General features: G+C 47.7%; 1 protein-coding gene across 1 annotated transcript in view; it reads left to right on the top strand.

Moving 5' to 3' along the window:
- Stk32b (serine/threonine kinase 32B) overlaps positions 1 to 12,779 on the top strand; it is a 248,074-nt gene that overhangs the window by 103,986 nt on the left and 131,309 nt on the right. Inside the window, exon 4 of the mRNA XM_010641811.3 lies at positions 11,717 to 11,890. Within this exon, the coding sequence (XP_010640113.1) occupies positions 11,717 to 11,890 (174 nt within the window). The remainder of the gene's footprint in view (positions 1 to 11,716; positions 11,891 to 12,779) is intronic.

Below are 12,779 nucleotides of genomic sequence, written 5' to 3'. Positions count from 1 at the left end.
GGCATTCATTTCATTGTTCAGAGGAAACAGTGAAGAGTGTAGATCAGTATTTCTTGAAACTCAGTTCTTGCACCAACAGCTTCAGCCTCACCTGGGAATTTGGCACCAGTAACAGATGTCAGAGCTCATCTCAGACCTGCCGAGTCAGAAGCTCAGGCTGGGGCCCAGCAATCTGGGTTTTTCCAGGGCCTCCAGAGCTTCCAGTGCTTAGCTTGAGTTCCACTGGTAGAAACAGGCATGGAGCTCTGGGCTTACACATTTCTGTGGCGGGCGGACGGGGGGGGGTTACCGGGAGAGACCACACAAACACATGAGTACATAGATTATCCCAAACTGGGGTAAATATCATAAAGAATAGCTTAAATGGTTTGGAATCATAGGATATCAGAAAGGAGTGGGGCACCTAAAGCTAGGTGGTAAGAAAGGCTCGCCCACTGAGTTGTTGTGAGCTGAGACTACACGATGAGAAGAAGGGATGGGAGGGTGGACAAGGATGGGCTATTGGCACTTTCACATAGCTCAGCCCTGTGTGCATCCACCAGGACATTTGCAACTGTTGTTTATGTTGGGAAAAATATATTTACCACCCTAAAACTCAGTACAACATTTTTAAGAAGGTGACAGGGAAAGTCTCAAGTTACATTCTACATCCAACTAATGACATTTCAGGACCATGAGTAGTCAGTTTAAAAAGTCACACTAAGTATTGATTGTCAAAGGGGATGTGGGTCTTAGATACAATACAGGGGAAAACAGGCCATGTCACTGCAAACAAAACAAAACAAAACATCAAGATGCAATGTTTAAAGCATTTTACGTATTAACATATGGATCTCTGACCTATTTCATTGTGTTTGCACTGTATTTTAAGAAAGCACTTTGGGACACTTGGGTTGATGGGTAATGCCTTGCAATTTTTCCCATTTTAAAACTTGCAGAAAATCTACTTTTAGTTGGTGTCTTCATAGAGAATGGCTGCCTTCCCGAATAGGGGGCCAGTCTCAGTGGGGGATGCTTGTGCTTTCTTTGCACTGTGAATGGCTCAGAGCTACTGCTTCAAGCTCACAGTCTCTCCTCCCAGGAGACAGGACATTTGCCTCCCTTCTATTTCACTCTTTCCCTCTCTATCTCTCTCATCGCTACCAATTGTCCCGTGTCAGCTGCTGCAGATCCTTTAGCATCTAAAGGCTAAAATCAATAAAATCCTTCTCCCTGAGCACAGTGCTCCGGAGACACATGGCTGTGCTGCCCTGGGGGTTCTGCCCTGCCCCTCTGGACAGTTGGGGACTTGTACTTGCCACTCACCTAGGCCTCATCCCACAGCTTCTTCTGCCTTGGCCCAAAGAGCTGGAAGTCATCCAGAGTCCCCTCACATGGTTGCCGGAACCTGTGTAGGCAGAAGGCAGCTGATTAGCTTCATCTGACTTCTCGGGCAGGGGACAGGAGATGGAAATCAGCCTGACAGGAAGAAAAATAAGAGCCATCGTGTCGGAGAGAGTCGAGGACTTTTGTGGCTCAAGTCAATTTTTTTAAAAAAAGAAAAGCTTATTATTATGAATGTTATTAAAAATGTTATTAAAGACTTCTATGTATCAAGCACCATTCAGGTTTGATTATCTCCTTTTTACTTGTATAAGAGAAATTGACAGTGAGTCTAGCCTCCCATTGTTGGATTTCTTTACCAGAGAAGTCTATTTTTAGCTCCTTTCTTCTCTTCTTTTTTCTTTTTTATGAACTCAGGGCTGGGCTAGTTAGGCCTCACTAGCCACAATGAAATCAGATGCACCATTATTTTATTTCATTTTATTTCTTGACCGGTGATGCTGGGTGGGAACCCAGGGCCAGTGCATGCCAGCCAAGCACTCCACCACTGAGCTGCATCCCAACCCCTGCTCCTTTCTTGCTGCATACTAAATTGCCAAGAATCACTGGGGGTGAGCATGGTGAATGAGCCCCCTCTCCATTTGTGTCCTCAGGAGAATACCCAGGAGATGAGCACAGAAAACAGGGCCTTGTCCAACAACAGGGGTTTCCCCAGTGCCCATGCTGTGTGCCATCTCTGGGTACTCAGTGACTTTTGCTACAGGTAGAAAAAAGTAGAGGAAGATATCCAGATGGCCCACGTGGCCTTCAGGTTTCTTGCAGAGCCCTCCTTTTCTTTTCCTGCCCCCTTTGTGATTAATGACACCTCGCTCTTTGTGGAAGTTCTGCTGGGTGTCAGGCCCCGGGCCATGTGAGATGGAGAGTCACTCGTGGAGTAAGAGAGGCAGCTGGACAGAGGTGCTCTTTCAGATGTTCCTGTGTGTTTTTGTGTGCACCTCCGAGGCTGCTGATAAAGACGGGCCACGCTTCTCAAGAGGAGGTCAGAGGATTGGTGAAGAGTTGTTTGTGATAGGTAGGGCGGACAGTTAACTTGCCTGGCTCGGGATCTGTCCTGGAGATTGGTGGAGCACACTTCTGGGTGGGTTGTGAAGGCATAGCCTTAGGGTCTACATCGGGTCCCTGGACCCTTCTTCTCTGGCACTGTTCCTCTGCTCTGCTTCCTGGCTGCCAAGAACTAAGCAGATTTGCTCCACTATACCCTTCTGCCAAGTTGTTCCTCCTTGAAGCCAGCTTAGCATGCACTGAAGCCCCTAAAACCATGAGTCAAATAAACCTCTGCTCCTTTAAACTGTGGGTGTCAGGTATGGCAACAAGACATCTGACAGTACATCATCCCCCTTCCTGAGTTTGGAGCTAATTGAGAGACAGACAGGAGTGTGACAGATGGAGGCAGAAACAACTACTTTGTGGCTAACACAGTCATTCAGAGAACCCGGACTTACACCTGCATCACAAAAGGCTTACTAACACTTCCACTCTGAAGCATAATCACATATAGCACCCAGGACCGGAAACAGTGATTTCCTGCGAGCCCCATTCCTCAGCCAGATGCTGGCCATGGAGAAGGCAGGCAGAAGCTATGCTGAGCAGGGCTGCTCCTTCCTCAGACTTGCTGGTAGATGGGTCATGTCTGCTCTCTGCGCCAGGACAGGCTCTCTGACCAGTGGCAGTTCCCAGTCTCTGACAAGAGGTAGCCAGAGAAGAAGGCGGTTACTGTAGGCAATTGCATAAATAGCATACCTGGTGCCTGACACAGGGCTTTCCTTTCCCATCAGCCCTCCTCTCCAACTTCTGTTGAGCATGTGAGTGGATTATGTGCCACACAGAACATGGGTGCTTTGCGAGTCTGTGGCCCATTCACATGCATGATGCTCTGGCCACATGCTAGATGCAGGGACACAGTGTGGGACAGGCATCAGGAGAGATGATCACAATGTCATGAGGCAGCATTCTGGAGTAGCAAGCAGATTCTGGAGATGAGCTTTTGTTCCAACTTCCAGCTTTGCTATTTCCCATCCGTATCATCTTGGACATGTTATTTAATCTCAGCCTCGACAGGTGCTGAAACCAAAGGGTGATTCATGATAAACTTTACTTCAAAGGGTCATGAGAACCTAACTAGTGCATGTACATAAAGCATCTGGGGGGATCTGGGTGTGGGGGCACACAGCTGGAATCCAAGCACTGGTGAGGTAGGAGGATTGAAAGTTCGAGATCAGCCCTGGCTGGATAGTAAATTCAAGGACAGCCTGGACTATTTATAGTGACTCGAAATACCAAAACAAAATGATAATGCCTTTGAGGAAGAACCTGGCTCACCATAAGCACCACATCAGTGTTACTATTACAGGACACAAAGGGAATCCATCTCTTCCGTGTCCAGGGCTAGAGAAAGTTTCTTAAAGAAGGCAGCATCAGTCTGAAGCAGGGTCTCTCATCCAGGCATTGTGCACACTTGGGGCCGGCCCCTGTGTTGTGTCAGGGGCTGCCCTGTGCATTGTGGGGCATTTAGAAGCTTCCTTGTCCTCTACACACGAGGTGCTGGTGGCTCCCTCCCAGTCGCTATAACAAACGAACTCCGCACATTGTCCAACTCCAGTGTCTCCTGTGGAGTAAAACTGCACCCAGTTGGAAACCTGGTAAACCAAGAAGTGAATGACAGGCAAGAGTAGAGGGTGGTAACCCCACCAATAAGGAATATCAGCGGGGCAGTGAGGGTGTGGGTACAAACAGAGGGCTTGTCATGACATGTGACACCAAATCCAGGCTCTTTACAAACATCCCAGATCCTGGGGAGTGGCCACCAGCTGACTTCCAGGCTAAATCCTCAGCTTTTGGCAAGGGCCAGGCAGATAGAAGCCATCAGCCCTGTTTGCCCACATGCGCATGTGCCCAGCATCCGTCTGCACTGATCATCATGCATTGCGAGTGCTTCCTGATGCATGCTCAGTGCAGACCACACAGTGTTTGTCCTGCGTAGCATCTTTTTTTGTGGAAAGGGATTTTAATATCTCCAGCCTTCCTTGAGGGACATCACATGTATGCACAGCAGACTTGTACACACCCTTCTCCCCCTTACTCTGTTTAGTGTGGTTTTAACATGTTACAGAGCACCATCTTTACAAGAATTAGTGGGAGAAATTGTGCTCCGACTTTGGTACCGGGGGTGGGGGGAATCATGCTTTTCATTGTACATGTCACAATAACTACAAGAAAAGATTTCAAACATTCCCAAAACAAAGAAGCGATAAGCATTTGAGGTGATGAGTATGCCACGTACCCTGGTTTTATCATTTTACATCGTATATACTCATTTGTGTCAAAATGTCACTCTGGACCTTGTAAGTAGTCATTATGTGTTAGCCAAATAATCATGCATTTACTAAATGATTGTTTTTCATAGGGCTGATCATAGTTCTGCCTTTGCTCTGGATATTGGGAAGGTTAGAGATACACTTTGGGCCCATTTCAGGCAAGCATACCGGATCTTTGGGCATAAATTAGAAATACATTTGCCTACTTCCATTTACTTAGATTTCTTTTTCATCCCTTGGCTTGATCTTTGGCTTGCTTATTCTTAACTTTATCATGTCATGAATTTTGTAAGTCAATTGAGTCCTTTGGAGGGCGAAGTTGGAAATTAATAATATTTTATATTGAAAAATAATATACAAGCATTGCATCTTCCATATTGGCATAGTGCAACAGTGAGGCCAGGACCTGTGCCCCCCCAGCTCAGGACCCACTGTGTTCCTGCAGGGGAGACTGGATTATTCAGATTCCTCCATGGTCCATGTTTCTGGGACAAAGCACACCTTCTTCATCTGTGATTGCCATCATTTCCATAACAGTGTGCAACACTGCTATGAGAACATCATTATCATTCTAGCCCAAGAAGAAGCAAAAGAGACAAAGAAACAACGTTGCAGAATGACACAAAACTCCCAAGAGGTAAACAAAAGGACATTCTCTGTTCTCCAGTAATAACAGTGAATCTCCATGGCCAGGCAGGGCTTGTAGCCCAGGGCAAAATATGAATCTGTAGCGAGGGAAAAAAACACAACTTGATTTATTGCTTAAATTATTGCTCCCTTTGCATCTTGGTATTATTCTTTTGTCCTCTTTAGAATTCATTCCAGTTCGCGTTTCCTTCTGAAAATTCATGGGCTTCTCCAAAGACTTCTGATGCAATATTGAGTGAAATGCCTAGATCACTGTTTGGCAGCGATCTAGAGTGAAGAGCGCACTGCTAATGTGATATTTCAGTGGTCTATCATCTATTAGAATACAAATTGGGCATCTGAGAGAGGTAGATTGTATATGGTTTCTCTTTGGATATTTAAGCCCTTCCATACAGTAACAATACATGCAAAATGTATCAGAAGACCCTTTGGGATCTGCCATGATTTGACTGCATCTTCCCATAGTCCACGAGTTGGAAACTCAGCCATAAGCTAATGGCATCTGGAGATGGGGCTTTGGGAAGCAGGGTTAGATGAGGTCATGCGGATGAGGCACCAATGGGATTAGTGGCTTTACAAGAAGAGGAAGCAAGAGGAGACCTGGAAAGCTTTCTGTTTCTCACCATGAGATGCCCTCTACCATATTAAGAAGACCCTCGCCAGATGCCTGCACCATGCTCTTGGACTTCCCACCCTCCAGAATCATAAGTTAAATAAACTCTACTGTATACCTTACCCACACTTGGGTATTTTCTTATAATAATGGAAAACAGACTAAGACAAGTTCCAAGTGATAGTAACACAACATAAAATGGCTTAAGTAAAAAAGCCACAGTCAGCATCCATGTACATATGAAGTTCAAGAATGGATCTTTCTTCTGTTCAGGTTGGAACTGTACCTCCACCAGCACCTGTCTCTATGTCCAGCCCTCGTCCCTGCTTGACTGTCTGCAGCCTCACTTTATAGAGAGGCCTTGTCCCCATGTGGAGCGGCAGGGTCTTGGGTAGACTCTCAGTCATAGCCTCTAGCCTAGCAAGCCTAGAGGAAGGGGGCTTTTCTTTCAGCAGCCTCATGGGTATCAGAGAACACCCTACAAGGTCGTGATGGGTCACTGGTCACCCCTGGACCAATGGCCAGTGTGATATGCATGCATCCTACTCAGCTGGGGACATTCATTTGCCTAGCTCTTTGTTGAGTAGAAAGGGTGTGAGTCATCTTTCAACAACAAGAAGAATGCACTGAGTGAGGAAGCAGAATCTCAAATGAGTCAGCTGTCGGGGAGCAGAGAGCACTGTGAGACTGTTTACAAACACATGTGGCCTCTCATACACTCTTCCTAGAGCCAACAAGAGGGGACCAGGTAACAGCTCCACCATCTGAGGCCAGTGCTACCACAGACAGCGAAACTGGGCCAGAACAATGGCAACAGGAAAATTAGGGTTCAGTCCCTTGGAATATTGGATGTAACAATCCTAAATGAAATCTGTAAAATATATGCATATGTACCTGTGCATGTTTATTAATAGATAGATTTTAGTTCAGAAAGGTAAAGATGGATTAAAATTTTTAGAAAAACACTTCATCTGCTCATAATAAAAGTTCTTAAAAGTGTGGAAAAAAAATTTCTCATCTGGATAACTGATATTCATCAAATACAGCAAACAGTTTGCTTAATAATGAAGCACTTTTTTCAATTTTTAATGTGCCCATCATTTCATAAAGTCAGTGTTTTTTTGGAAGCCTCAAACACTAATACAAAAAAGCAAATTGACATAAATATTGGAATAATATGGCAGTTTTTGTAGAAGATGCAGTCATCTTCTCCTGAAACATCAGAGCAAAGGCATCAGGAGTAATAACTAAGGGATTAACCAGGTGCCTGGATATAAGATAAACACACAATCCCAGAGTTCCACTTTATTTCTCAATGACCAGTTAGCAAACCATTTTTAAGGACTATATATTTTTTGTTTACTAATTTTATTGGTACAGTTAGTTGCACAATATGCTGACATTCTTCTTGGGAATTTGTACCTTAAAGGACCATATCTATAATGGCAACAGAAACTATCTTGAAAGGCTTGGGTAAGCTGAATCTTTAAATAGGAAATCTATATTACATTATTGATAAATGTAAAAGACCAGAATAAAAAGATATTCCATATTCATGATTAACAAGATTTAACATTGTAAAAATGTTATCTTTTTACATTTATCTGTGAATTCAATAGAAGTCCCAACAAAAGGCAGAGTAGAGGTTTTGAAGAAGTGCTATGATTAATGTAGAATTGGATGGAAGAGAAATGGCACACAGAAGGCTACAACAGTGATGAAGAGAAGGTGACAGAGGGATGTTTGTCACATCAGCTGTCAGGGCGGTCGACGACCACACTCTCAAGCTCCAATATGGCGAGTTTCCTTGTTTGATTTTTATGTGTTCTTGCTGGCACCCAGGTTCATTAACTTATGGGCAACTAGGAAGCATTGTGCCTCCAGCCAGTGAGGCTCTGTGTGGAATCCAGCCATTCCTGCAGTGTACCAGCTCAGGCAGTGGTCACTAGTCCTGAAACCACACTAGACCCAGCTGAAGCCTTCAGAGGGTATGGACACACAAAAGACACCTGATCCACCTCTCTCCAACCTGTGCAGTTGGCCCCTAGCTCCTTAGTGGGGCTCAGACAGGACCACAGATGCCCCTGATCACCCGCCTGGGTGAGCAGTAGCCATGACCCTGGAATGGTGGGGACAGTAGAAGCTGTTTCCCAGTTCCACAGAGCCTGGACTTCCAGACCCAGCCCTCCTTCAGGGAGTCCTGTTCCTTTGCTCTAGCATCCTCTCATACCCAATCTCTACCTGTACCCAGAGAGATCTTTGTGAAAGACCAGACAGCCCAGGTCACCTCCTGGACTAAACCCTCTAATTTTCCACTTTCTCCAGAATGGAATCTAAAGTCCTTCCCTTTGTGTCTTAGTTCACTTATTGTAATAACTGAATACCACAGTCTGGGAAAGGAGGAGGGGGAGGGGGAGGGGAGGGAGAGGAGGAGGAGGAACAAGAAGAAGAACAACAAGAAGAACAAGAAAAGGAGGAATAAAAAGGAGAAGGAGGGAAGAGGAAGAAGAGAAGGAGGAAGAAAAAGGAGGAGGCAGAGAAAGAGGAGGAGGAAGGAGGAGAAGGAGGAAGAAGGGGGAAAAAGAAGGAGAAAAAGGAAGGGAGGAGCCTATTTAGCTTCCAATCTACAAGTCCAAGAGCACCTCACCAGCATCTTCTGGGCCTTGTTTCTGGATCACAACAGACAGGGGGCAGCACGTGGAGAGGCAGAACAGGCACACCAGAAGGATCTGCTTCATAACACAGCCACTCCTGCCAGGGCTAAGCCACGGATCCTCTCATCCTTCAGTCCGAGAGTGAGTTGATCCATGTGTGAAGGCAGTCCTGGGACCCAGTCACCGCCCTCTCAATGCCCCATCTGGCCCCACTCCTTACTGCCCTACCCTGGAATCAGACTGCAGCATGAGGCTGGAAGGCCTTCACACCCCAGCACTTGGCACCCAGGCCTCTCGCCCAGGCAGTGGCCATCGTGCTCACTCTTCATGGCTACCCTGGCTTCTTACTTACTGCTGTGGGACTCTCTTGGCTTTGTCCAGCTTCAGAACCTTTGCGCTTGCTCTTCCTCCAGCCAAACACTGTTCCCCACAGTGCTCCTTGCAGTCTCCAGCCTTGCATGGCAGACTCGGCTGGTGTCCGACTTGGACTTCATTTCTTCGTGGTCCTTGTCACTCTCTGGTGGAGCATTTCACACCTGAGGACCTAAGCTCCATGAAAAGGTCCCAGCCTGCTGCGCGGCTGCAACCCTACGGTCCCTGCCCAGCGTCTACACGTGGAGGTGTCGCGTTGGAAAGTGTCTGTTGAATGAATGAATGAATGCCTAGTGATCTAAGGCAAATAGATCTAAGAAACAGAATATGAGAATATTTTCCTCTATGCTTTTAAATTCTTGATACCACAAAATTTTAAACTATATAATTTAAAAAATGAAATTTTCTAGGCAAACAAACATTTTCTTACTGAAACTTCTAGAAATGGTGCTCTTGGATCTAATAATGGCAGATATTGGGATATCTAAGCCCCTGCTGAGTGTCCTGAAGGATCAGGTTGGGGAGGACAGGGAGCAGCCTGGCGGGCACCGCACTGGGCAGTGGCCTCCAATGGAGAGCCATCCCCGTCCTGCGGGCCTCGTTCCTGTCTCCTCTCCATGAAGGAATGGCGCCTCACCTCACTCTTGCTCAACCAGGACAGCACAGTGGCTCCCTAAGAGGTCCAGTGTGTGAGCAGTGTGTGAGACTCCTCTGAGTCACAGCCCCGCTATTGTCCCTGGCCCAGTGCTCCACTCCCACCCACACCCACCTTCCTAGCATTGTCTCTCACCCTCCCCATCTCCCACTGCCCCCCAAGGAAGCCTCGAGCTGCAGCCTGGCTGCCAGCACAACTAGCCAGCCATCTTCCTCCAGGGGCTAAATGTGCCTTCAGAGCAAGGGCAGTTCCTCCATCCCTGTCCCCAGCACCAAGCCTAGTGCCTGTCACAAGTAGGTGCTCAGTGAACATCTGGGAACTCATGATCTAGGGACACAATAACACGCTCCCTCTGCCTGGCCTTTACCCAACAGTCAGAAGCAGCAGAGGGTAGACAAGGAGAGGGCACAGCCTGTCTCTGACCCCAGGCACTATGCAGGCATCATGGGGTGCTGGAGTTCTTGTCCCCAGCCTGACAGTGACCCCCTAGTCCCTCCTTCCCCCTGGGCCTCCCTGTGCTCTTCCACTGAGTAAGGGGAATGATACAGGCCTAATACTCAGAGATCTAAGATGCAGGTCCCAGTGCCCTGACACATTCTGTAAATGTGGGATTCTATTACATGACTCCATGGTTGCATTCCACAAATCCATAAGAAACATCGCAAAGTCCTGTGGTGTCACATGTTATTCTACAATTGCTTGACAGCATCTCACACTCTGTGTGCTAGCTCCTCAGCCCTTAGGAAGCCCGAATGCACTTTTAAAAAGTGAATTCAGCATTGTATCCATTTTCTGTTCAGAAACAGAAGAAAAAAATTAAACATCACCCTAAAACGTATTGGGTCAAAAGCAGCAAACGTTTCAATCTCATGTTCCATAGGTTGGCTAGGCTCAGCTGAGCGGTTCTTCTACCCCATGTGAGCTCAGGCATCTGCAGAGGAATGCCCAGGGGGCCCCAGGGGCTCTCATGTGGCCACCCACTGGGGCTGACTGTCTCTGGGAACCTGGCTGGGCTTATTGGCCAGATCATTTCAGTTTCCCCCCAGGGTCTCTGCCTGAGTGTTGGGATCCACCTGTTCTCTCAGTGCCTGGACATGGAGGTCCTGGAGCATGGATGCAATGAGGGACTCCAGGAGCAAACTCCCAGCAGGGAGTGTCAGTGTAGACTGGAGCACAGAGACAGCTGGGAGGACATGTCACATGCCATCAGACACGGCAAGCCCTGACAGATGTGCATCAGTCAGCATCCCGTCACTGTGGCAAATTACCCGAGGTGATCGGTTCACAAGAGCAAAGCTTTATTCTAGCTCTGGTTTCAGAGGTTTCAGTCCATGGCCACAGGACTTGCTGCTTTAGGCCTGGAGCAGCATGTATGTCATGGTGCAGGTGCAGGGGTACAGGAGTCTGCTCACCTCAAAGCAGCCAGGAAGCAAAAGAGGAAAAGGCTGGATCTCAATATGCACTTTGAGGTCATGCTCTTGGTGAGCTCACTTCCTCCTGCTGGCCCCTCCCCCTAAAGAGCTCAACATTCCCCAGTAGAGCCTCAGGCTGGGGACAAAGCCTTTAACATGTGAGCCTTTGGAGGCATTCCGGGTACAAATGATAGCCATGTGGAATCACAGCAGCTGCTGAAGACAGCTTAAGGCACATGTTGGAGCCCAGCACTAGTGACAGCACACCTGTGATCCCTCTCAGAGGCTGAGGCAGGAAGATTGTGAGTTAGGGCCCAGCCTGAGCTACTTAGAGAGACCTTGCTGCTAAATAAAAAATAAAAAGAGCCAGGACATACTCAGTTTGGAGACACTGGGTTATATCCCCAGTACCAGAAATAAACGTTTGCCTGCCAGGCATTTATTTACTTTCTTACTTTTGCTACTTTCCCCACGCAGAGGATACTAAGACCCCGAAGATGTACAGGAGGCGTGAGAAGTGAAAGCCTTTCCCCATTTCCCCGAAGTTCCGTAGCTTAGGCAACATCAGCACCTCTCTCTGGACCTCCGCTTGCTCTTCTGCAACACAGGCATTGGTCTGGAGGATGCTGAGGGCCTCCTCCCTAACCTGTCACCTGTGCTCCTAGGTACTCCTTCCAGGACGAGGAGGACATGTTCATGGTGGTGGACCTGCTGCTGGGCGGGGACCTTCGCTACCACCTGCAGCAGAACGTGCACTTCACAGAGGGCGCTGTGAAGCTCTACATCTGCGAGCTGGCGCTGGCCCTGGAGTACCTGCAGAAGTACCACATCATCCACAGGTACCAATGCGCGGACACCAGGCACAGGGCTCGCGGGGTGCTAGGTGCAGTGCGGGGAAGATTTCTTCGCTGACACTGTCTGGAAGTGGCTGTGCCTGGGGACAATAAAAAGCAGAACAGCTTTCTTATTGCTTTTACGTTCTCTGCAGACATCCAGCCACCTTCCTGCCTGGGTGAAGGGGAACTGCCGGGCTGGGCAGGGCTGGGCTTGGCTATGGCTTCTCCACCCCAGTGTGTCTGGGATGTGCTGTCCCTCCTGTCCCAGGTCAGCAGGATTACGGTGACGTTATCCCACTCGTGAGTTGGGAGCGTGAGCGTTGCTCTTCTCTTCCTTCCCATCCTTTCAAGGATGTTGCACACTGTGGAGGATTTGTTCTGCTTGAAGCCTCAGTGCTGATACTAGGATTGGATAAACGCTTTGGCAGCCACTCCTCAGGGTCTGTGCCTGTCTTCCTGCCTGTGCCCAGAAGTGTGTTGCCCAACACGGGTGAGGAAGACAAGTTGGCCACAGAGCATCAGCTTAGCAAGAGGCCTCGGAGAGCTGTGGCTTCATCTTAAGGTCTTTCCCCCGGCTGCAGGCAGGGCTGGGACAAAGAGCTCCAAAAGTGTTCACCCGTGGTCTTGCATTGTGTCCACCTGACCTGCTTCTAACATAAATTTTTGGAAGACTTGGAAAAGATACGGACGTAAACTTCTAGGTGAAGAAGGCAGATTAAGCACGCACACGTGCACACACACACACACACACACACACACACACCCCTCTGTATTTTCTCCCTTCTAAAATCCTAATGAAATTGTTCAAAAAATGTTAGATTCATAAGGATGGAAATGCAGAATAGTAACTACTGTATATTAGGAGATGGAAAGGGATGCAGAGGCATGAATG

Source organism: Fukomys damarensis, unplaced genomic scaffold (assembly GCF_012274545.1).
Source record: "Fukomys damarensis isolate Sample0158 unplaced genomic scaffold, DMR_v1.0_HiC HiC_scaffold_35, whole genome shotgun sequence".
Taxonomy (NCBI): Eukaryota; Metazoa; Chordata; class Mammalia; order Rodentia; family Bathyergidae; genus Fukomys; species Fukomys damarensis.
This window is presented reverse-complemented; position numbering and strand designations above follow the sequence as displayed.